At 44.8% G+C, this 25029-nt stretch overlaps 4 protein-coding genes across 4 annotated transcripts in view; all 4 read left to right on the top strand.

Moving 5' to 3' along the window:
- The first annotated feature begins 6565 nt into the window (after window positions 1-6565).
- On the top strand, window positions 6566-13240 carry LOC131891804 (MAM and LDL-receptor class A domain-containing protein 2-like). The gene is made up of 5 exons (XM_059241476.1): window positions 6566-6679; window positions 6741-6875; window positions 6949-7183; window positions 7250-7618; window positions 7680-13240. Exons 1-5 carry the CDS (start codon window positions 6566-6568, stop codon window positions 13238-13240), a joined length of 6414 nt encoding a protein of 2137 aa, XP_059097459.1.
- A 2572-nt stretch (window positions 13241-15812) lies between these two features.
- LOC131892775 (MAM and LDL-receptor class A domain-containing protein 2-like) lies at window positions 15813-18276 on the top strand. Its single transcript, XM_059242618.1, has 5 exons — window positions 15813-16779; window positions 16850-17084; window positions 17147-17323; window positions 17445-17662; window positions 17733-18276. Exons 1-5 carry the CDS (start codon window positions 15892-15894, stop codon window positions 18204-18206), a joined length of 1992 nt encoding a protein of 663 aa, XP_059098601.1. The 5' UTR covers window positions 15813-15891; the 3' UTR covers window positions 18207-18276.
- Window positions 18277-18588: 312 nt separating this feature from the next.
- Window positions 18589-22427, top strand: LOC131891796 (MAM and LDL-receptor class A domain-containing protein 1-like). The gene is made up of 10 exons (XM_059241466.1): window positions 18589-18725; window positions 18807-18939; window positions 19022-19196; window positions 19287-19463; window positions 19599-19781; window positions 19849-20876; window positions 21036-21276; window positions 21339-21559; window positions 21629-21890; window positions 22198-22427. Exons 1-10 carry the CDS (start codon window positions 18616-18618, stop codon window positions 22425-22427), a joined length of 2760 nt encoding a protein of 919 aa, XP_059097449.1. The 5' UTR covers window positions 18589-18615.
- A 1779-nt stretch (window positions 22428-24206) lies between these two features.
- LOC131892774 (MAM and LDL-receptor class A domain-containing protein 1-like) overlaps window positions 24207-25029 on the top strand; it is a 13570-nt gene continuing 12747 nt past the window's right edge. Inside the window, exons 1-3 of the mRNA XM_059242617.1 lie at window positions 24207-24403; window positions 24471-24592; window positions 24664-24963. Coding sequence (XP_059098600.1) covers window positions 24214-24403; window positions 24471-24592; window positions 24664-24963 — 612 coding nt within the window. The 5' untranslated portion in view covers window positions 24207-24213. The remainder of the gene's footprint in view (window positions 24404-24470; window positions 24593-24663; window positions 24964-25029) is intronic.

Here is a 25029-nt window from a genome sequence, read left to right as displayed (position 1 = left end):
ACTCCTTAGGTGGGACAAAGCTCATAAATGCTTTTGAAAACTTGCAATATCAGATACCTTTCATACCTTCTCTGAATACTGTACTCTGTATTTCGAATCCTTATAAAACAAATCCTAGTGAAATATGCTCCCTACGAGAGCACTAAATCTTGAAGGGAAAATTGAAAGGCCTATGTTTTTTTAAGTTTGAATTTGACACAATGCCTGTAATCTGTTTGGAAGCAAGGAGGAGATATGGTGATTGGGGCGTGTGTTTCAAATGACTTGGGGTTGAAACTCATTCTTTTTGCAATGGGCCTTAAGTATCTCTTGAAAAAAGGAGTGCTCAATGTTCATGATACTCCTGACATCAGGGCTTCAGCATATTTGAGCAAAGGTGGTAAAATGGATGGAAATATCGTATGATCCCAGGATTTTCTAGCTCGATCAAGATTGTTCCAGCAATAGCGTTGGAGGTCGTCATATTAAGTGACTTCCAATCTGGGGTTTACCTAGACGCGGTAGTAGTTGAAAACAACTCCAAATTCGATCCATCGACACATGACATCAAACCGCGGTTTTTAAACATTGTTTCGGATTTTCTGCCGATACAAGGGATGGAATCCCCGGTAAAAATCAAAAGACGTGAATTGCCCACGGGATAGTGGGCAAGGTCAAGCACGGTAAAACGATTGATCTTGGAATGAATTAGACTTGGCAGATCGAGAAAGGCTGTGTACGTAAGACTGGTCTGGAATTGTGTTTAAAAACTTATTGAAGTCGGTTTTAAAAGATGGCATTGGATCATCTGATACCTAGAATCGTCGAAGGTAGGATCGTAAAAGATTATATAGGCTAGGAGCTCTATGTAGAAGAAACGAGGATTTCATGGTTTTGACTAGTCCACTTTCATTATGACTAGACGATTCTATTACCTCACACGTCATACCCCGACGGTCATTCTCGTTGAAATGTATTTCCGGATTCGGGCATCGTTTGTGGAAGACAACTGAAAAATGCTTTTTTTGCTAATTTACATCTAGGCTCAGGAGGCATTTATGACCTTTAAACAACTGAGGTTACATCATCTCACAGACTTACATAAAAAGCATCTACAAACCACAAGCGGTCATTGAGGTTGAAGCGATTGTTCACAGCATCGTTCAAAGAAGAGCAGTCGTTCAAAATGACTTGGACAACGCGGAGATTACACTTGATGTGCCTATCGCTCTTCATACTGATACATTTAGTGCCACGAGAGCTTCACTCTTTTTCATTGCATTCTTGGTTGGATAATCATGGTCCTGGTTGGTGGAGAGGCATGTCCTCACTTCCAGACACGCCTGTGATAAACCAAACCCTCCTCAACTTCAAGGCGGCTTTACGAACAGATGATACGCCCCTTCCTGACCTCGATTCCATTAATGATATTCAGGTCCTAAAACGACAAGCATGTCATTCGGATAGTGAGAGTAAGCGAACTTACATCACTTCAATGCGAAACAGTTTCATTTTCTGCTCAATTTCAGCGGATTACTCATTCCCTGAAGAGGATGATTTATGCATGTGGCCAAAAGGCCCAAACATTGACCTTTATTGGAATTGGAAGATCAAAAGCACACACATATGTCCGAGCAATCATTTTCTGGAATGTGAAAACGAACACGTCTTCGCTTACCCTGATGTCAACGGCACCCAGACGCTCCCAACCTCGACTCCCCAGACAAGTAATGAATCCTCAAAAAAATAGCATTAGAAAACTTCAGGTTACTTCATGAAAACAGTTTTCTATGTCACGTCATCAAAAGGCGGAGAAATTGAATGCAATTTTGACGATAACGCATGGTGTGGATGGTCTGTGGATCAATTAGGGGCTTCCCAACCCTGGTCCATTGTCCAAGAACTTCTGGTTAATAATTTTGGTCCGGCAGGAGGTATAGAATCTTGTGAAATTGAGAACTTTAAGGGCAACGCACAGATAATGAAGTAATTCCGTTTTGACCATGTTACAGATGGAGATGGTTTCTTCTTGTATCTTAATGCTACTGCAAATAGTCCAGGCATGGTGTCTACGTTGCGAAGTCCGCCATTTTATGCGCATGTTCGGCAATGTTTATCCATCAATGCAATGGTGCCCTCAGGGTCCATTTCTGTCTTCTTTGGGCCTCAAGACAACAGAAATCAAACTGAGCTGCTCCAAGTTCGACCAGATTTGTTTCGTGGTTGGGTCTTGGCTCAAGCCCAGATTGATGAATTGGAGAATGCACCCCAATTTGTGAGCAATGCTTGAAACAAACTGTTTTTATAGATGTATTCTCATGGATTTTTTCAATCATAGATAACCATTGAAGGGGTCTTGGGCGAGAAAGACTTGGACCTTGTTCTGGGTAGTATTCAGATTTGGGATGGATCTTGTGATGAACGCGACTCTTACGAATTTGAGTTGAGATTTCCCTATGAAAAATGGAATTAGATTTTGGCTGATCGTCAATCAGAGGAGTTCCAATCTCAACAAATGAAAGCCCGACACACGGTAACTCGCCTGGACACGAGTTAGTTGATGATAGAGATAGAACCCAACTGCTTTTGAAATGCTCTCATTAGATACAAAAGATCCTGGAGGCTTGCCCGAAGCTAGCTAATGTGTCCGAGGATGTGAAGGTGGCATCATTTTCCAGAGGATCCCTCGTTGTGAAAGGCACAGCCAAGTTTAAAAAGCACTTCCAATCTCAGACCATTCAGAACGAGATTAGCCGGGTCCTTCAGAGCTCGAATATCATGCCACAAGATGACAATAGTCTCTTGAATGTCACCGACGCCGAATTATGGTCATTCTTATCCTCTTCCGATCCAGGAGAATATGACTGCAACTTCGAGACGAAGATTGGATGTTTAAAATGGTTTGTAGAGGAGAATCCAGAATTGGTGGACTTTGCGTGGAAAGTTCATTCTGGTCCATCTGGGACTCTGAACACTGGCCCCGAGTCTGATCACACTCCTGCGAATCTGAGTTTAACCGTGAAGGGCCCGCACTACGAGTATATAGATTGGCCGTTCAACCGTGTGAGCTTCTTTGTCAAAGGAGTGAGTGATGCCCACATCACGTTGGGGCCCGAGCCTTATGAAAACCCCAACGCCAATGTATACGAGCTCATTTTGGGTGGATGGAACAACACACGCTCAATGATTCGGAGAGGCCATCTGGGACAAGAAATTGTGATCACCACCGCTCAAGTGAGTGATCATAACGCACTCCAAGATATTTTCGGCTGTAATTTCAACTGTGCCTATTGTACAAATTGCAGACTCCAGGAATCTTGATGGATGAAGGATTTTCTCAGTTCATGTTTCAATTGGACATCGATAATAGCGGGCAAACAAAAGTCAGTTTGATCCGATTGAGGAATGGCGAAGTCATCATGGAGGGAGTTGACGCATTGCCCAATAATATAACCATACGGTATCTGGGATTTTCATCTTACGCAGACTTTGAGGTCGACTTCAAGCGAGTGTCAGCTGGTAAGTGTCGTGATATTGGAATGCTTTATACATAGTATTACTGAAACAACAAGCAATGACAATATTTCATTTTGGCTTATGTGGAAATTGCCAAAAAAAAAATTACCAGAAATTGTCAATTTCTGGTATCTTGTAGTCAATTGATACGGATGTTATGATTAGGGCCGGCCAAAACTTGCATCCTGTAAATTTTGCAAACTTTGTAAAAAAAAATGTACATCCGAAAATGTACAAAAATGAAATTGTACATTTTCTGCAAATTTATTGCATCTGCAATTTTTGCATTTTATATGTGTTATGTCCCCAAGGACACACCCCTAATCCTATATACATCGAGGGTTATATCTTCACGTCCGTTCTATTCAAGATCAAGACTAGGAGAGAGAAAGGCAGGGAGATAGAGAGAGAGAGTAATAGAGAAAGAGAGAGCAGGACTGCTCATGGAGTACGTCAGTAGTCGAGTAGAAAGCTCGGTCGAAGATCGAACGTCTTCTAGCAATGTTTGGTAGAGCTATGCGTCACCTCCTGATCAGATGTATTCCCACTGAGAGAGTGTTCAATGTGCTCAATGAATTCCATCTTCATGTTTAAGTACTTGATTAGGAGGTAACGCAAAACTGAAACGTCTTCTAGCGAGGTTTCGGAGAGCTTTCCACTCCACTACTACCGTACTCCATGGACTGCTACATCGTGCGCGTGTGCATGCAATACAATTACACACCAAATTGCAATACTTGACATTTTTTCTGCAATTTATAATGTAATTTGAGCCATTTCACCAAAAAATTACCAATACTTATGAAAATTCACAATAATTTTCAAGAATTCTGGTATTTTTTTTGAAAAAATGTAAAATTTATTTCCTGATTTTTTTTCCAAATCTTTTTGCCAAAAAGTACACGTAGGTATGAAATAGATTGCACACATATTACCAACCACATGCGTATGTATTCCATTCATTTCAATTAGCTCTTTTATCATTGCAATTTTTTAAGATACTCTATTACACATGTTGGAACTCAGTTTTGTTTGTGTAATGAACTTCTCCTTTAAAAATCAAACACATCTTAAGATGTGTTCAAGATTTATGGGGTAAATGGTGACGGTGGATGGGTAATTTGGGAAGAATTGACTTACTATAACTTTCAAGCAACTTGAACGGCTTAATTTTCATAACAAAATTGTTCTGTAGTAAACTTGCTCTAACATTATTGTTTTTCTGTTAATGAACTGAGATTTATCTTTTTCATTAAATATCAAGGATGTTGAAAATGCTGATTAGTCTATGAGGCAACGTGAACAAGGCAAGAATTTGCTCCCTAGGGATAGCAGAGTCAAATCCTATACCTAGAAGATATTATGATGTAATTTTCCTTTTCAACTACGTTTTGCTACGGGAAGACAAAAACAGCCCTTGCACCCACCAAAACATGTTGGTGCCCATGTTTTGGAAATTTTATTTACATATTTTTGTGCAAATTTAGTTGATTTTGCATGCAAATTTGCTTTCAATAAAGACCATTTTTATCTGCAAATTTTGACTGGCCCTAATCATCAGCATAGGAAGAGGTACTGACATTACTACTACTAAGCTTCTGAAGAGGAGCATTGAAGATGATGAAATGGAGAGAATCTAATATTGATCCCTGAGGAACACCCGACTTGACGTCATTCATGTCACCAAGGGATCCCTCAACGTTAACAATTGCTTCCTGGCACAAATGGAACTTTTTAACCAATTGAGAACCTTGCCTTGGATCCCAATCTCATGGAGTCTGTTAACTAAAAGACCATGATCTACCTTGTCAAAAGCGTTGGCAAAGTCGATATAAACTACATCGACTAATTCATGGCTCTCTATTCCATCAATGACCTGCTCTACGTATGTGCTCAATCAGTTAGGTAAACGTGCTAAAATGTGCTCGGAACCCGTGGTGGCTAGGAGGAAGGACTTCATTGGCTTCAAGAATTTCAACAAGTTTGGACTTCCTGATCTTCTCAAACACCTTTGCAATATTCGAAGTGAGAGAAATAGGCCTATAATTACTGGGGAGCGACTTAGTTCCCCCTTTGAAAAACGGAGCAACATGAGCTAGCTTCAGAGAGGAGGGAAACTTGCCCTGATCCAAGATGCAACGCATCAAGTACGAGATTACAGGAGCAAAAACCTGTAATGATGTAAAGAGTGACAAACAAGAACCAAAACGAGCAAAAAGTCAACGAAAATGGGCCTCTTTGTTAAAGGTCGAGTCAGGGAGAATCCCCCTCCCTCTCGACAAAAAAATACAAATAATAAAAACGAGAGTTTTTGCCCAAGTCGCCCAATCAATGAATTCGAAAACTCAAATTCCGTCTTCTTGGAATTCAGGGCCGGGAAATTACTTACTGATGGATTCGTCAATCCCTCGGAAAAGTGGAGATCGTACCGTCTACCAAATGGTGTCCCACGATCCTGAGGAGGAAGCGTGTCTATCGTTTTGGTATCACATGTATGGTTTCGACGTGGGTACCTTGAACGCTTTCTGGAGCATTGATCCTGGTCTGCCATATTGGTCTAAATCAGGAAATCAGGCAAGTGCTTGATGGCTTGCAAAGGCTCAAAGAAAAAAATGATTAAGTGTCACCGTACATTTTAGGGGAATAAATGGAGGCAAGCAACGCTGAACAAGCCGAAATCCGATCATGAATTCTCAGCCTGGTTCCAAGGCATTGTGGGCGAGGGTGAGTGCGGAGACATTGCCCTAGACGATATCGAACTTGGGACCAGCTATTGCAAAGGTAATAGAACAATGAACATCACATAGATATTAGTCCCTTGGGACCTGCCTCAAATTTGGTCTAATTAGTGGACGAAGTGGACATTTGTGATTTTGAGGACGGACAGCGACTTTGCCATTTCACGGCCGTCGACGAAAGCTTGATATCTACTTTTGAAGTAGTCAATGGATCGGTGGCCAAGCACTCGGACCACACCTTACAAACCCTCGATGGTATGTTCCTGGAAGAGATAACACAAAAATGCCAGGTTGATCGGATCGTCTTTTACATAGGACACATTTTAAGAGCCATGGTTGTCGACAACGAAACCCCGGAAATTGTCGGACCCTCATTTGTTTATGATGGATTTGCGTGCCTCCAATTGTTTTATTTGGGCTACTCGAAGTTCCCAGCCACCATAAAGGTATCAGCAAAGTATCCCCAATCGTTGATGATCTAATGCCATGACATTATTTCATTTACAGCTTAACTTGAATTATACCGATCAAGAAACGGTCCATTCACTTTACGGTACAACATCAAACAAAATTCAAAATGGATCTAGATTTGATTGGCGACTCATTCAGGGAACGACTTTTGATGACCACGACAAGTTTCAAGTAAATGAGCCAATGTTCTTGCTAGAATTATGAGTGTTTTTGGCAATTCATCAATTGCTTCATCTCATCTTAGGTATCCATTTCGGTGACCAATTCTGAAGACGACGCTTCAGGCTCAAATGAGGTGATTATGGATGATTTGAGAATACTCCCAGGAGCGTGCCCAGATGAGAACAATTGCAATTTTGAATCCGGAACAACTTGCTCTTATCAATCTATTGGCGAGGAGGACTGGATCGTCGCAGACGGAGATAGTCATATCAATTATGGGGGACCTACTTTCGATCACACGACTGCAAGTGCGGACGGTGAGGCATTTAAAACAAGGTTTTGCGCCTCCAATACCTATGTACATACAAGCAAATTGATTTTAGGACATTTCGCCTTCATGAGACAGGGTCCAAATCTATCGGGGGAAAATGCCAAGGCCGTGCTCAGTTCCTTGCCCAAAGCCATTCAGAGCGGGGAAAAGTGCATCGAATTCTACCTCCAACTGACTGGGGGATATTTGCGAGTAGTTTTAAGAGACTTCTACTCGGACCGGGAAATCCCACTTTGGATTTGGCGAGAAGACACTACTGACGATTCTCTGCCATTTAATGGCTGGATGTATGGGAGAGTTCCGTATTCAACACAGGAGTTTGACGAATACACCATTGAATTTCAAACGGATATATTTACTAACACTCCGGGAGGCATGGCCGCTTTAGATGATATTATCCAAACAGAAGACACTTGCATCTGTGAGTTTTTTTCCATAACTCAGAACTGCTAGCATTTTCTAGGTAAATTGAATCGTTCCAGTGATGCCGGATGAGGCCAATCCAAATACCCCGACAACAATCCCAAGCACTCCCAGAACGACTTCAACAACAACCACGGAACCATCGGGAACCAACCATCTGTCTTGTGACTTTGAAGATGGCACTCCTTGCCATTGGACGAATAGCCAAACAGATTCAAGCCAATTCCTGATTGGACCCGCCGAATTGGTCCCGCTTGGGCCCAATGTGGATCACAGTACGGGTGAAAAGTCCGGGCTGTTGGCTTATGCTGATCTGACCAACGTCACCAAAATAACCACTTTGAGCCTCAACAGCCCAGATCTGGCGTTGGAGGATCTTCCAATCTGCATTAGGGTTTGGTACCACTTCTACGGGGAACAACTCGGAACACTGACAATGCATCTTGTAGACTCCGAGGAACCAATGATCATTTGGACGGAGAGCCAATCTGTCATAGATCAATGGAAATTTCAGCAAGTCACTCTAAACGAGGCTCTGAGCGAGCCGTTTCATATCTCAATTCGGGCATCAGTGAGGCCAAAGGCCACTGGCTACATATGCCTCGATGATCTACAAATTGAGCCTGGTCCTTGTGAATATTCAGCTCAAGATCATTTGTGTGAATTTGATGGTGACCTGTGCACTTTTCATAACACTGCAGACGAAGAAGTCAAACTGAAATGGGCCTCTCACTTTTCGTTCGAAGGAGAACATGAAAAATTTCCTACGGGCAGGCCTACTTTTCTTTACGTAGATGTTCCACACGACGAAGACGGCCATGTGGCCCACGAGACAGCTGTTCTTGTTTCACAACCCTTCAATGCATCAAGGTCGTATTGTTTAGATCTGTATTATCACATGAATGGAGCTTTGGGATCTTTAAACGTATCTCAAGTTGTGGAGATTGAAGGCGGCGATGACGTTGTTAATGAGGTATTCAACGTCAAAACAGATCAAGGTAGCAACTGGAAACATCATCTAGCACAAATCCTGCCATTTGAGAGCACCTCTGATGTTTTTCGACTGGAAATATCAGCTCAAATATCCGATCAAGCTTTGGAGAACGCTGCCGTAATAGCATTAGATCATCTCAACATGATTGAAAGCACATGTCCGACCAAGGGCTCGTGCTCTTTTGAGAAGAATGAGTACTGTTCATGGGTTATAGAAGAGTCAGAATCCGGTTTCCATTGGATGGTAGGACATGCTCTAGATATGAACGAATGGGATCGACCGGATAAGGACCACACTGAAGGATATCTGCAAGGTGGCTACCTCTTTGTGGACGTGACGAAAGCTGAGCCCGGAAATAAGGCCATCATCCGAACGACCATGTCAGGGAATCATGTCAGCTGCTTCAGCTTTTGGATTCGCACTCGTAGCGGGCCCTCTTTGGGGAGTTTAGCAGCGTTTTATACCACAGAAGGGAGCGCAGACCTGCAAGTACTGTGGGAAGACTCTGACCCAAACTATCCCGAAGACAGTTGGCACTTGGTCCTGATTGATTATGCTTTGTCAAAAGACCATGATATAGTCTTACAATTGACGGTGGGAGAGAGTCCTGAGGGCGGACACATTGCCATTGATGATCTAGGGTTTGCAGACAATTCGCAATGCCCGGAGACCGGAACGTCAACCATGACCACAATATCAACCACACCAGTCCCTACAGTTGACCCGTACAGTCCGTACTCTTGCAATTTCGAAGACGGTACAATGTGCCAGTGGAGTCAAGATACCACTGATAACGGAAACTTTTCCATTGTATACAAAGAGAACCTGGGCAACTACCTGGGGATGAATTTCACTGATCTGTTTCTAGGCGGTGCCATGCGCGTTATTTCGCCCGAAGTGAGCGCTTCCAGCGGGGACTGCTTGCGATTTGGGATGAACCAGGTCGGATCGCAACCTGGGACTCTAATTGCAAAGGCAAGGTTTGTGGGTTCTGGAAGAGAACGCCTCATTTTCAAGTCTCACCATGATACTACATCTTGGCAAGCTCATTTCATTCCCATCGCATTCGAGGAGGTCTTTGAGATCATCTTTGAAGCGCACAAGCTCGAGTTTGACGCCAATGCTGAATTGGGACTGGATGACTTTGCGATAGCCTCCGGGACATGCAAAGAGAACCCCTTGGGTTGCGATTTTGAAAACGCTAATCTGTGTGGATTTTTTCAAGAAACTGACAATGACTTGGATTGGGTTTGGGCCAATGATCAAGGACCACACGTGGATCATACTCTTGACACCCAAGACGGTCATTTCATGCTCCTGGATGGAACAACTGCAACCTCAATTGGAAGCAAAGCCACCTTGGTGTCAAAATACTTTGAATCGGACGCAGTGACTCACGGTCAACTGTGGTATTCATTGGAAGGACCGGGCATTATACAAATATTAGTTCAAAGCTCAGAGAACGATCCGGAGTTGATTTGGTCCATTTCAGGGCAAGAAGATGATGAGACCTGGAACGCTCTAGAATTCGACTTGCGCCCATTTATCCCGCATTTCTCGATCCTTTTCCGAGGAGTTTTAGCCAAACCTGGTAACTTCTATGTAGCCCTTGATGACTTCAAACTTGTCAATGACAACCACGATGATCCTGGAGGGTGTTCGTTAGCTCATGATCTTTGCCTTTGGACAAACATCAAGAGGACAGGCGACAACTCCAACTGGCTATGGATGAATGGATCAATGGTCCTGGGCAAATCGACAGAAGCACCATGGAGCAACGCCACCTTGAAAAGTATCGAGCTTCCTGCTACGGTATCGAGATGTCTGTCCTTCAATGTCGATTTACCCGGGCAGGGAGATCTGGCAATTATCTTGAAAACAGCGTCATCTGAGGAGATTATCTGGATGTTGGGTGGAAACGTTGGATCCAAAATATCCGCTGCCATATCGTTCTCGAGCCCAGTTGGCAACTACCGGATCCTTTTCAAGGGAACTATGGAAAGCGCTCAAGAACGAGACATCAAGGTCAATGCGATAAAATTCACGGATATTTCTTGCCAAGTAAGCCCTCCAGAGGCCAAACCCGGTAACTATCATCCACCCACTACGCCACACCCACTGCCCACAACGAGTGTCTCATTTGACAACGAGGGAGATTGCAACTTTGAAGACGACCTTTGCTCTTGGGGGCCTATGTCTGACGATGAATATCGACCTTGGACTAGAGTCAATGGATCAGAGCTGGCTCCAAACGTTGATCACACATTAGACAACGCCCAAGGGTACTACATTGTAGCCCGTGATTCAGAGGGGCAACAACAAAAGGGTTTACCATTCGGCATTCTTGGGCCGAACTTGACAGAACAGAGTTGTCTCAGATTTTGGTACTTTGTAGATGGACCACAAGCGGGACAATTGGCAGTTTTCGCCAATGATTTTGACTCTTCCTCCCGGAGAAATTTCTTCACTCGAGAAGGATCGCAAAGGGCGAAGTGGTTGGAAGCGAAAATGCAGATCCCAATGGCCGAAGATAATACAAACTCGGCATACTCAATTGAAGCCATTCCAGGTGATCCTGGGACAAATGTGATTGCTATTGACGATGTTCGGATCACCCCTTCACAATGCCCAAAACATGAATCGAATTCCTTTTACCTTTGCACTGCGGAGCAATGGGAGGATTATTGCGGTTACTCTTTTGGAGCAGAGGCCAGTTTCAAATGGATTCCCGGTAAGGGGTCACATTTCAACGATCACACTCTTCAAACCAAGTTTGGGAGCATTTTTGAAGCTAATTTAGCAGATGCTCGAGAGAACGACACATTGGCCGTAATGAAGACCCCCCATTTTGACGATCCTGGTGTCGACAAGACCTGCCTTCACTTCTACTACCGGGTGTTTGTCCCACATGGCACCAACGATCAAGGAATAACAAGTTTTAGAATACTTATGATTGAGGACAACGACGCAGTCCCAATTGAAACGACCATCTTCGAAAGAGCCCTCCCAACGATAACAACGCCAGGTTGGGTCCCAGCGGAGGCTCAAATTCCATCATCGACGGAGTTCAGGCTTCAATTTGAAGTCAAAAGTATTAAGCCTTCAAGTATCACAGTCGGTCTTGATGACTTGAAAATTGAGCTGAACGAGTGCAGTTTGATCAAATGCACTTTCGAATCTGACTTGTGCGAGTGGGAACAAGACGAAACTGACGACGACACAAATTGGCTTCTCCACTCTGCCATGGATTTGGAAGGTGGGTTTGGACCTCCTGTGGACCATTCAAGCCAGTCTGGACAAGGGCATTATCTCATAGTGACCGATGAGAATGCAGATGTGAATCAAAAACGGTCCATTGCCAGACTCCGTAGTTCTCCTCAATCAGGTGGACCAAACGTGAACTTCATTTGCCTGAGCCTATGGTACTACCTGCATGGGTCTAAACCAGGTTTACTTCGAGTTTCCGAAGCGTCTGGTTCCAACAGTGTCACCCGATGGGAGGTAACGGAGGGAGAAGTTGAGGGTTGGTCTATGGGAACAGTGTCTGCAGCTTCAGATTTGAACACAGTTTTTCAATTTGTGATTGAGGCCGAGCTACACGATGACGCTCAAGGGTTTATTGCTCTTGATGATGTGGAGATATCATCAAGTGAATGCCCAGGGGGTAACAAAGTTTCTCCCAAATATGCAGAACCCCAATTCAGCGCAAAATACCATGTGTCATGCTCCTTTGACGAGAACTTCTGCGATTGGAACGTGACAAGTTTTGGAATTCCAACGGGACCCAACGAAAACGACCCATGTGCTCCAGACAACTCAGATGAAGGTCTGTACCTCCTTTTAAGTGGGAAGAATGCCACGGGCGACCTAGTATCCGGGAGAGCGGGGCCCAAGATTGACTCTGATGATGGAAGCGTGTGCCTCAAGCTGGCCTTCAGTGCCTTTGGATCCACTTCGGTCCAGATGCAAGTGTTTAGAGAATCGTGGAATCAGAATAGAGACGAAGGTGGTCTTCTTTTATACAATTTCTATGGAAACACTCCGGATTCTTGGACTCATACGAGCATTCCAGTTCACACTTCTTCCGATTCCGATTGGCGAATCAAGATTACGGGTGAGAATTCTGGAGATTTTGGAGATCTCGCCATTGGAGCCATCGATTATCATTCCGACGAATGCGAGGACCGAACTCTGTGTGACTTTGAGGAAGGACGCCTGTGCCAATGGGAATCAGATGAAGACAGCGATCTCCAATGGCGGTTGAGCCCAGCCAAAGACTTTGCCTATCCAGATGGGCGATCCCTGGTTGACCACACTACAAATACGGGCCAAGGACACGTGTTGGCCACCAATTGGACAGGATCTGCCGGAGATCGAAGTGTGTTATACCGAACGTTTCCCAAAAACTTTGGGACACAATGCTTGTCTTTTTACCTCTTTGATTTGACTGATGCTTCCACAACTTTGAAAGTGTCATCTAAGATAGTTGGCAATTCTACCTACAAAACACTCTGGACTCATCATGGTGGTTTTGAGCGTCCTCAATGGAGATTGGTTCAGGTCGATGTCGCTGAGGAAGAACCATTTGATGTAAGGCACTTTTGGGTTTGGCAATTATCCAATTGATACACAAATGTTATTTTCTATAGGTAACCATTGAGTTCATTGGCGGAGAGGTTGCCGGTGGATTTGTCGCCTTGGATGACTTGTTGTTTTCGTTCCAAAGGTGCTCCGATTCCTTCTGCGACTTCAACGACGCTCAATGCTCCTATCACAACGACCTTCAAAGTGATGGCAAGGCCAAAAAAATCCCATGGCTCATTGGTCATGGCCGCACTTACGATTCCAGCCTTGTCATGGGACCAAAATACGACCATACAAATGGACATGGAATGTATGCCTACGTGGATTTCACCTATCCAGATCTAGAGGAAAAGGACACCGCGGTCCTGCGATCCCAAATTTTTTCTCCCTCTGAGAAGGCCTGTTTGACATTTTGGCACTTCTTTTCTGGATCGAGATCTGCGTTTTTCTCCGTGTTTAAGGTACTTATAATTTCACGATCACCCTCACTTTCTCTATTTGTGGAATTGTTTTTTTTGCACCTTAAGCGAACGGTATGGACAGACGACGAGGAAACAATTGTGAATTTCCGTCCTGATGCCATCCACAAGGATCGCTGGCTGCAGACAAGAGTGGAATTGGCTTCAGAGTACGATTTTGAAATCGAATTTGAAGCTCAAAGGGCTCAATATGGCGAGATCTTTATCGGAATTGATGATTTAAACATATTTGAAGGCTCTTGCACAGACAATCCAATTCCTCCTGACGTGCCTCCTCCCGAAGGTGAGATACCGATTCTCGTATATTTAGTTGCTCTTTCTTCAAAACGGGTCGGTATGATACTGTGACTAAGCTGCAAATTGTGATGTTTGTCATTCAGATAATGCCCTGAGTTGTGACTTTGAAGAATACAATTCTTGTGTGTGGATGGCCACCGATGAGGATGGGGCACATTGGGCAGTAAGATCCGCTGCTAATGGCAGTTCCACATTGGAGGGACCTGATCACGACCACACATTGGCTAATTCGCAAGGCAGCTATTTGCTGAGCCATTCTTCAGATCATAATCAATCTGCAATTGCCACACTGATATCCCCCGTCATGGAAAGAATGGACGAGATTTGCTTCACTTGGTGGCATTTCATGTCTGGATCCAATGAAAAATCGCTCATGGTGTCAGTGGATGAAAATAGCACAGGTAAGAGCGAACATGGGTGTTCAGCACCTAAATCCAGAGGCATAAAACGCGGCCAATCGATACAATTTCAGGCAACCCTTTGAACTTCGTGGACATTTTTGAGACCTATGTTAGTTATGTAGATAAGTGGCAATTCCATCAGGTCTCTTACAAGCCCGTACTGCCTCGCTACAACTTACTTATAGTTGGCCAATTGGGGTCAACCGATTTGGATGATTATGGATTCATCGCTTTGGACGACATTTCCAGCTATTTCGGCCCTTGTCTTGCCGGGCCAATTTGTGATTTTGAAGGCTCCGACATATGTGGTTTCTACCAATACACCGCGGATGATTTCGATTGGCTACAAGTGAATGGGCAAAACTGCTCCGAGTTGAATTGCCCAATTATGGACCATACCACAAACAGCGTCAATGGGAAGTTCATGTCGATTCCAAATATTCAAGCCAATGAAACCCATCCCAAACAAGGTGTGCTCTTCTCCCAGCCGTTGGAGAAAATTGCGGAGGGCTGTGTTTCGTTTTGGTATTTCATTAATGCGGACGGGAAGGATAATCTGGAGTTAGCCACCGCCGTGTCCCAAGACTCATCACCAAAATTTAAAACCATTGCCAAGGTAGGAGGGGCCTTATTTCCCGACTGGAATCAATTCCGAGTATCCATCTCCAATGAGGACTCCTTCCAATTGGCTTTCATTGCTCATGTGTATTCGGATAAACTGACTTTGGCCTTTGATGACTTTGAGCTCGATTCGCTCGGGTTCTGTTCCAATCCTATGTCATGCGACTTCGAGAGCGGGGATCTTTGTACTTGGACTCAGGATTGGAGGGACGACCTCGATTTTGAATTGGAAAGTGGCAACGAAGGTAACAATGGCCTAGGGCCCGTCACGGATCACACAAGTGGAACCGGACTGGGACATTACCTCTTCTTGACCTCAAAGACAGTCCAAAGACAGTCCGGTATTATGGCTCGAATATTTTCCGAGCCCTATTTGGTGACTTCGGCCAACGCAAAAGATGGTCAGTGCTTCCTTTTTTCATATTACATTGTGGGCGATCAAGTAGGAACTCTTCTTGTGAACAAAGTTGATGCTCCATCTGAAGAGCCTTTGAAGGTGTTTGAAGCTGTTTTGGATGAGGGGATCTGGTGGCAAGTGGCTAGAATCAATCTTCAAAGTGAAGTGACTTTTCGCCTGGAAATCATTGCCCTTAGAGGAGAGGGAAGAGAAGGGGAAATTGGTTTGGATGATCTTCTCTTGGAGAGGTCCAGTTGCCATGACAATACGCACGTTTTCACTTGCGATGATGGTGCTGAGATTCCAATCACACTCAAATGCAATTTTCATCCGGAATGTAAGAACGGTGAAGATGAGAGAGGCTGCGGGGATTGTGATTTTGAAAACGGCCCCTGCGGATGGACGGACATTGTAGCTGAGTCCTTCTTCAAATGGGTTGTCATCCGCGGCAATGACACAGACTCGGATTCCTTGGCTCCAAATTTTGACCATTCCACAATGGAGCCGATTGGCCATTACGCCTTGGCTGATATTTTTCCGGGCGATGGCAGTCTCAAAGAGGCACTATTTGCCAGTCCCATTCTCCAAGAATCGGCGCATGACTGCACGTTGCGGTTCTGGGCCTACTTGGATTCGCCCGAGTCAAGGGATCTACTAGTCGTGAAACTCGCGGAATCGGTGACCATGGAAAGGCCTATTTTCAGCCTGGACCAATACGCCGTGGCTCCAGAATGGGTAGAGTACTTGGTTCCCATTGGACGAATTCGGCACTCGTTCATCATTCTATTTGAAGCCCATCCCACCTCTGGTGCCAAGACTGCTTTCGGACTAGATGACGTTACATTGTTAGAATGTGGCATTCCCCAAGGGGGTGGAAATCCTTGCGATGAAGACGAGCAATTCACATGTAAGTCAGGTCATTGCATCTTGAAATCCAATGTCTGTGACATGACTGATAACTGTGGCGATCTAAGCGATGAACAGGATTGCAGTGCAAATGCTCAGTGTGATTTTGAAGACGGTTTGTGTTCATGGACCAATTTGAATGACTATCAAGGAGAGTGGGGGATTGCCAGAGCCGATGGATCTCACAACGTGCCGTACCGAGATCACTCTCGGAATCTGTATGGCGGACACTTTTTGAAAGCAGATTATGGCTGGGACTCCATGCCTGCAACTCTAGCCTCGCCTGTTCTTTTGCCAGGAAAGCCATTCAATTTGACTTTTTATTACTACGTCATGCCCAACACCCAAACTGACCTCAAAGCAATGTCCCTGGATCTTGAGAGCAACGTGGAAACGGTCTTGTGGCACAAGCTTGAATTCTACGTTTTTGGGGATTGGATCAAAGAAATAGTTTTCATCCCAGCGGCGGAAAATAATCATGTAAGATGTCAGAAATCATACATAAGGGTTGTGAGTGCACAGATGTTCACAGTTTTCGCCTATTTTACAGCTCGTTCTCATCAAAGGTAGCCCTGTGAGCAATGACAGTTGGTCTCTTGTGTTTCTTGATGATGTTTTCTTCCCCGTTGAATGCCTTGCAAACATCACAACGTCTGTGACTCCCACTGAAGGCACCACACCCGTTCCTTGTTCCTATCTTTGCTCCACAGGAGAGTGTGTAGGTCAAGAGCACGTGTGTGACTTCAAACTCGACTGTCCCGAAGATGATGACGAGAAAATATGCGGTAAGAATCTTCTTGATCCCCGACAGACCTCAAAATAATGACCTGGAAACATAATGTGATAGGTGCGGGTACATTTGAAAATGGAGAACATGGCGGATGGATGAGCTTGCCTGGTGGCCCATTTCAGTGGGGAATAGGTACACCAAACGAGCCGGGGATCTTGGGGATGGTCCCGAATGTGGACCATTCCCTGAACACGACCGAGGGGCATTTTCTAGTTGCAATTCCTGGCTTAGATGGTGAGCGGAGCATTCCAATTTATCTTATCACGTTATCCAGATACATATATGTTTGTATGGCTGCGTATCTCGGGGGACTCGATCGTTTGAAGTGCGCTAACGTCGTACATTGCTTGTGCAGGTCCTATGGAAAAGGCTCGAGCGATCACGCCTTATTTGGGACATTCTGGACAATCATGTCATATGACATTGTGGACTTGGGTCAAAGGAGAGGGTCAGACGCTTGTTATCAAACTGACTCAGGATGGCGAGGAAATTGAACTGTCAAGGATTGAAGGTAGTGGTCCTGTTTGGGTAAATGTTGAGGTTCCAATTGGCCAGAGAAATGCCGGATTCCAGGTACGAATATGGAAAACAAACATTGAGGACATGTACTGGAAAATTCATGGATGTGTTTTTGCATTTGCAGTTGATTCTGGAGGCTGATTTCAACTTGGAGTCAATTCCCGATGATTTGTCCCTTGTCCAAGATGTGGCCGTGGACGATATCAGTTACCTCAATTGCGACAAAGATGCCCCATTTGAGGACGGCATTGAGTGTGACTTCGAGGCGGGTTTTTGTAATTGGAACTTTGAAGGATCAGAAATCTCTTGGTTACGATCAGATTCAACAGGAGGAGTTGCTTTCGATGGGAGTGGGCCTGGCTGCGATCACACGACTGGAACAGGGTTCTACGTTTACGTTTCGGACAATACACTGATGCCGGACATCCCTGCCATCCTCCACTCTCCCCCATTGAAAGGATCCGAAGAGTCACATGGATGCGTCCAATTTTGGTACCACATGTTTGGCGTCAACCCAATTGAGATGTCTTTGGAAATTGTGGACCAAAACTCGACTAACAATCTTTGGATCCGACGAGGATCTCAAGTAATTAGTTAGAATAGAGATTGACCAATACATTCTGGAGCAATGCTGATCTGGGAATGCCATTCTTTAGGGAAACGTGTGGAAAAAGGCCGTCATCACTGACCACTTTCACTTGAACAATTTTGCTCTTCAATTCAAAGCATTGGCCAATTCCCCTGGACCTGGTTATTCTCATGTGGCTTTGGATGACATCAGTTTTGAACCCGCCAACAATTGTCCCGCCCAACCTCAATGCGATTTTGAGTCTGGACTCTGTGGATGGGGCAATCGGCCTGAGTCTGGGGATCTTCTGTGGACCATCTATTCCAATGGAAATTCTGGCAAAGGCCCAAGGTTCTGTTCTCTCAATTTATCTTTGCATTGCTAGCAATTGGCTACTAACCTAGTTATTTACAGCGTTGATCATTCTTTGGGAACAAGTATGGGACACTATATGGAGGCCTCGTCAATGGGCATTGGTTCCTTGGTCAAGTTATTCGAGTCCAGGAGAGACGAATTTTGTATTAGCTATTGGTATCACTTTCAATTGAGGTAAGATATTGGATGCACCTAAGGGAATGTTCCTGTTTTGCTTTATTCTGCAATGATCAATGTTGGACTCCACGAAAGTAGCTCGGAGTCCTTCTTGATGGTCAAAGTGCTCAAAGAGTCTGGAGAAGAAATCCATCTTGCAACTTACGACCAAGATAGAGGATCCATTTGGCGTTTTGACACATTTTCCCTCAAGGCCGATGAATCATTTGAGGTAGGAGAAAATCACTATGTATACAGAGCAAAACATATTCGCAGCGAGCGTTCATGTCAAAGAAAACAATTCTGTCCAAAAGGTGTCTTTTGAAGCTCATGTGACGGACGAGTTTGCCAGTTTTGCACTGGATGATATTGAGGTCACCATCAATCCCTGTCCGACCATGAATTCTTGTGACTTTGAAGACGGGACTATGTGTGCTTGGCACAATGTCGATTCGGGTGAAGATCAATCTGATTGGTTATTGACGGCAGGTAATTCGGATAATTGAAAATCAAATTTTGAGAGACATTGGTCCTCACTTTCTGGTTCACTGCATACACCAAACGTTTGATTTGTTCCAGGGTCGACTCACACGGAGGAGACTGGTCCATCGTTTGACCACACAACGGGATCGTCTTTCGGTTACTACGTCTACATCGATTCCACTCTCTTTGACGGGAACGCGATCTTGGAAAGTTCGATCATGGAAGTGAATCAAGAGCACTGCCTCACCTTGTGGTATCACATGTTTGGAGCAGGTGAGGCATCTTTTCTTCGGTACATGTGGACATGGGTGGAAGACCGAACTGGTCCATTTTTAGCATCGTGGGTGTCTTCCTGTTGCTTGGTCTGGTTTTTTTTTTACATAGCGGGATTATTTTTCTTTTGATTAGATGTTGGTGAATTGGAGGTCACTTTTGAGAACTACTCGAGCAATAGTTCAATTGTGGCCTTCAATGAATTCGGTGATCATGCTGACAAATGGAATAAAGCGTTCATGGAAGTCTCATACGAAGAAAGTCCATACTCCTTATTGATCCGTATCAGAGCTAATACGTCTGGAGTCGCTTTTCGGGGTGAGACATCAAACGGTTTATCATTGATTTCATTGAAATGAAGTTTAACTTTCAAACGTTAAAATAGGCGATATTGCCATTGACGATTTGCAAATGGAGCCCAGGTCTTGTTTGACTCCAACAACTCCGATGACACCGCCTTCGTTCACCACGGCCTCTCCCATTTTAAATCTGAGTTGCAATTTTGAAGAGCATACCTTTTGTAACTTCACCAATAACGGCACGGATAACTTGGCTTGGGATTTGGCCAGGCAGGAACAGGATCACACGACAGGGACGGGCTACTACATTGTGATGGACTTCAATCAAGGCAATGGTGAACCTAATTCTCAAGCTGCCCTTCAATCCCCAATGATTCCCAAAGAGCCCAACTTGTGTCTCAGCTTCTGGTGCAAGCAAGTTGCCGCCCAAGGTGAACGGTTCCAAGTGGAAGCCTCCACTTTGGACTTCCAATCAACGTGGACTTTGTTTGAGCGACAGGGGTACCAGGGGTACCAATGGCGACAAGCCCAAGTCCCTCTAGCCCCATCTGAATGGGACATGATGGAGAGTGAATATCAACTGAACTTTCTGGCTCAACCCGATCCAAATGTTCGGAAAATCGCCACACACGGAGGGAATGGCCGCAATCAGGTCCTGATCGATGACATCCTCATCTCTCCCGGGGAGTGTTCAGAGCGTTGGGAGTGCGATTTCGAAAATTCTCTTGGCTGCGGATGGCTTTCCCATCCCGAATCTCAAATACGATGGTCTCGTTTGAATTCATTCAGCTATCTAGGGGGTCCGAAATTGGATCACTCACTTGGATCTGAATTTGGCCACTACATGGCCTTAACCAATGAGGAACCTCGCCCCAATGAAACCTTCGTGGAAAATGCATTTCTAGACAGTCCAGACATCCAAGGTGGATCCGAGCTTTGCGTCAAGTTCTACTACTTCATGGATTGCACTGGATGCGAGCTCCAAGGCTACGCAGATGTTCCGCATGACAAAGGGCATCTTCAAGGCATTGGCAAATCTTGGCACACGCGTGGCCAACAAGGAGCATTTTGGTGGCCTGGCCAGTTCACAGCGAATCTTGATGTCAGCTACATGGTACGATCCGAAATACGTAATATCTTTCGAAGAGAAAGAAATCATCTTTAATGTGTACATTATTGCTTGGAACATGCTTCAATCGATCGTTTCATGACTTATTGCTTGCCTTGCGCTCGCTTGGTTTTTTTTATATTGAAATGCGTTTTCTGCATTCAGATCCGCTTCAACGGCACGATTTCCAACGATGAAGGGCGGCTGGCATTAGACGACATTCGATTTGAAAACGGACAATGTGTTCCAACGGAGTGCGACTTCCAAACCGACCTATGCTCTTGGACTCAGGCTTCTTCCATGACACTACCCGCTGATCATTTGGACTTTAGCTTGGAGAATGCCATCACATTAGACCAGGATCCCAATGCTCCCAGTTTTGATCACTCCTTACTGAGCCAAGAAGGTATGTAGTTGAACATGCCTGGGTTGTGCTTGTTTGGTCTAGAGACTAACCGGTTTCTTTAGGCCGGTTCCTGTGGCTTCCTGTACGTAGTGATCCGTCTCTTGAGGCAACTTTACTCTCAAAAGCCTTGTGGGGGGACCAAAATCATTGCTTGAGCTTTTTCACTTGGACTCAAGGCAAAACAGTGCCTGGAATAGCCATTCAAGCCTTTAACTTGGTCAACGGGAGTGTTACCAACGAAATTGGCAAACTTGCTGACTACCAAGGTCCCTCTTGGGTTAGGGTAAGTACTTGTTTATCTTCTATTACATCATTTGACTTAGTTCAACAATCGATTGCGTCTTCGAATTAGCACCAATTTGAGTATTCAGTACCAAACGACCACAGAGTGGGATTGAGAGTGAGTGGAAGTCAAGGTAGCACCGAAGGTTTGGCCGTGGATGATATAGGATTGATCGAGGGACCGTGCCCATCCCCCCCTTCGGACCAAGCGGATTGCGGCAATGGAGAGTTTGTGCCCCACGAGGCCGTGTGCAATTTTCGCTTGGATTGCTCCAATGGACACGATGAACTCAATTGCGGTGACTGTAGCTTTGGGGATTATGACTCCTCAGGTAGGATGTCTAAGGGCGGCTTTACACTACAATCGAGAACCGAGAGTGAATCCGGTGTGAGAATTGAAGTTCGAGTAGTTCTGGGGCGAGTTCGGCAAAAGACTTGAGTCCAGCGGAAGACTCCAGTCTTTCACTGCACCCAAGTCGAACAAAAAAACTCAATACACCAAAAACTCGTCTCAGCACTAGTCCTACTTCCATCCTCAAATCGGATTCAATCTCGGTTTTCCATCCAACTGTAAAGCCGCCCTAAGGATAGGAAGAACAACTAGACAATCGTTTTGCCAACTGCGTTTAATTCCCACAGACATATGTGGCTATTCCATTATGGAGTGCACTGATTACACGTGGAAGGTTTCCACTCCTGAAGTCAACTGCACACACGGAATCTGTGAAGATGCCTCCCACAATCCCAAAGGCCATTTCCTGAAGTTGGTTGAAGCCCAAATAGAGGATTGCAATCAACCCACGCGCACCATTTTCCTATCTCCGACACTTCGGGATTCGTCTCCTGATTGCGAGTTTTCATTTTGGTAAAAAAAAATCATTGATTTAAGGCACCCAACCAATCAAATGCGAAAGTAGCTCCTGAGCACGCCAGGGGCTGGTTTTTTGGGGGGGGTTCGCCGTGTTATCAGGCCAACTTTGAAGCATTTTTAAGAAAAAGAAGCAAGTGTTTAGAGGCAACCCGGGTCACAGCACTCGAACCCAAAGCAGTTAATATCAAAATCCCTTCAGTTTCGCCGTTTTCATAAGGCTGAATCGCTCAGCCTCAGGCAGGTGTACATGTAGGGTTTTTGCCCATCTTAAGACCATCAAGACCCAACTGCACCAAAGTTTGAAATAACTAAAAATGTTGAGGCCTTGATTGATGTCGTGAGGGGGAGACCTGCGAGGACTTTCAGGTGTCCAAACAACGTCAGACGTGGTTCCAGGAGAATTCGGACCTGGTAAAACGGGCGATAAAATGAGCCCCAGCCAGATTTTCAAACCAGCTTTTCGACGAGCATATATAATATTGGATCCAATGTGAAGTGTGCAATGTGCATTTTTGATGGCCAATTTAGACCACATCTTTCTACGTACATTCCATCGTTACAATATACGTAACGAAGCAACCCAGTGAACAAGGCATCCCAAGGGGGAATTGCTGGGATGTTGTCAGTCATCTGTTACAATGCCGTACTGTGAACCAGGGCTCACCTCTTGTGGCTTTATCGCCTTTTTAAGAATTTAGCAAAGTTGATCCAAGAAATCGGTTAACTATTTCCCCCGACGTGCTCAGCCGCTACGTTTGTATTTAATTTGGTGGGCGCTTCGTGGTATTCTAATGGAAAAAGTCATTTACCTTCAAAGCGTCCAACAGGTATAACACGATTCCGCAAAAATACAGCAGTAACAATGATGACCTTCTCTCCCCGGAAATCCGAGTGGTTGCTGCAATAGACGCCGAAGAAGCTTTGTTCATTGTCAAACCACCCGAGAATCAGAATAGATGGGTTCAAGTGACCGAATCTTTGGGGAGAATACGGTCAAAGTTCCGATTGGTCATTGAGTCAGAAACGGACACCCCAGAAGCCTCAATCGCTCTTGATGATCTCGCTTTCACCGGTTGCGGCTTGCCCACTAAGCCTCAGTTTGGATGCGAGGGTAACCAGTTTACATGTGGAACCGGTAAGCACTAACCCGAATGTTGTGCAATGTGTTGTTTTCCAACAATCTCATGACTGCTATAGGAGCTTGTATCAGTCCCTCAAAAGTCTGTGATCTAAATGATGATTGTGGCGATGAGTCTGACGAGGCCGATTGTAAGGAGGATATCCAGTGTGATTTTGAAGACGACTCGCCCTGTCCAGAGTTCACATTCCCCGAATCTACCTCCGGCTTTAAATGGACGATGTGCGTAATAAATCTAGACGATCGGCCATCAACCACAAGTATAAAACTCTCTTTCATTCGACGGTAGATGGAATGGAATGACTCCAAGTGGGCAAGCCACCAACGGCCTTACTGGACCATTCCGAGACCACACGCTAGGCCTTTCGAGCGGAAAATATCTTCTGGCTGAGGCTGACAGTCGCACAATAGGAGATCAAGCCGTATTTCAAACACCGGTTCTCTTCCTGGAGAACGAGGATGACGTTTGCCGGATTAATTTCTATCTTCACATGTGGGGAGATGAGATGAACACGTTCAAGATGTTCCTCGTTGAGTATGGCATGGAACGCAAAGAGGAAAGTATACTTCAACAACAATATATGAGTGTTTCTGTACGAAATAATATGGTTGTTGCCACTTGTAGATTCACAACAATGGTGGCTTCATGAGTCAGTCTTGGAACAGATATGAAGAACAAGCTCAGTTGGCGGTCAAGAAAAATCCATTTTATTTCCAACTTGTGGCAGAAATCGCCAATCAACCCAATCATACAGATATTCGAGGGGACATTGCCATTGATGATATCTTACTCTCTGTAAAGTGCCAGCGTTACCAGGGAGAGTTTTCAACCACAGGTGAAGAAAAGCAGAAGGAAAATAATAAATTAGTAAATAAAAGATCAAATTTCTGGCTTGTCCACAGAGGCTTCTTCAACTCCGGGAGTCGAATGCTTAACAAATGAATTCGAATGCTCTCCAGGCGAATGCATTTCCCTCGAAAAAGTATGTGACTTCAACCAGGATTGCCAATCAGGAATGGATGAGGTAACTCGGGTTGTACTTTACCATGCATTGCAAAATCCAATACAATCGTTGTTTTCACTGGGATGTTTTAGAAAGACTGCGGCTCTTGCAATTTTGAATATGACCAGTGTGCATATGGGGATGCTAGTGCCGTGTTTTACTGGGAACGACGCTCTCCTTCAGAAGATCAGGGACAAGGACCACCTGTGGACCACACCTTGGGAGAAGAAGGCCATTTCATGACCACTTTGCAAACTGAAGGCGAATTGAACAGTCAAGCCACTTTAGCCAGTCCAAAGCTCGCCAAATTGCTCTCTTTGTGTCAAGTTAGGTTTTGGTATTTTGTCCCCGATGTAGAAGACTGCCATCCATCTCTTGAACTGTCCATTGGAGTAAGGCCTTTGTTTTTACATATTTACCGTTCTTATTTAGAAGACAGCATGAACTAAATTACTGTA

The sequence above is a fragment of the Tigriopus californicus genome, chromosome 2 (genome assembly GCF_007210705.1).
Source record: "Tigriopus californicus strain San Diego chromosome 2, Tcal_SD_v2.1, whole genome shotgun sequence".
NCBI classification, from domain to species: Eukaryota; Metazoa; Arthropoda; class Copepoda; order Harpacticoida; family Harpacticidae; genus Tigriopus; species Tigriopus californicus.
The sequence above is the reverse complement of the archived record's forward strand: the minus strand, read 5'-3'. Positions and strand labels throughout refer to the sequence as shown.

What these genes read in the sequence shown, in the direction of transcription:
- LOC131891804 (XM_059241476.1), top strand. Translation starts at nt 6,566, where the DNA reads ATGGTTGTCGACAACGAAACCCCGGAAATTGTCGGACCCTCATTTGTT. An exon ending in CACGACTGCAAGTGCGGACG is followed by an intron (nt 7,184 to 7,249) that starts GTGAGGCATTTA and finishes AATTGATTTTAG; the next exon opens with GACATTTCGCCTTCATGAGA. An exon ending in AACAGAAGACACTTGCATCT is followed by an intron (nt 7,619 to 7,679) that starts GTGAGTTTTTTT and finishes GAATCGTTCCAG; the next exon opens with TGATGCCGGATGAGGCCAAT.
- LOC131892775 (XM_059242618.1), top strand. Translation starts at nt 15,892, where the DNA reads ATGGAGCCGATTGGCCATTACGCCTTGGCTGATATTTTTCCGGGCGAT. An exon ending in CAGCGGCGGAAAATAATCAT is followed by an intron (nt 16,780 to 16,849) that starts GTAAGATGTCAG and finishes CCTATTTTACAG; the next exon opens with CTCGTTCTCATCAAAGGTAG. An exon ending in TGATGACGAGAAAATATGCG is followed by an intron (nt 17,085 to 17,146) that starts GTAAGAATCTTC and finishes ATAATGTGATAG; the next exon opens with GTGCGGGTACATTTGAAAAT.
- LOC131891796 (XM_059241466.1), top strand. Translation starts at nt 18,616, where the DNA reads ATGGGACACTATATGGAGGCCTCGTCAATGGGCATTGGTTCCTTGGTC. An exon ending in GTATCACATGTTTGGAGCAG is followed by an intron (nt 19,464 to 19,598) that starts GTGAGGCATCTT and finishes TCTTTTGATTAG; the next exon opens with ATGTTGGTGAATTGGAGGTC. An exon ending in GTCTGGAGTCGCTTTTCGGG is followed by an intron (nt 19,782 to 19,848) that starts GTGAGACATCAA and finishes ACGTTAAAATAG; the next exon opens with GCGATATTGCCATTGACGAT.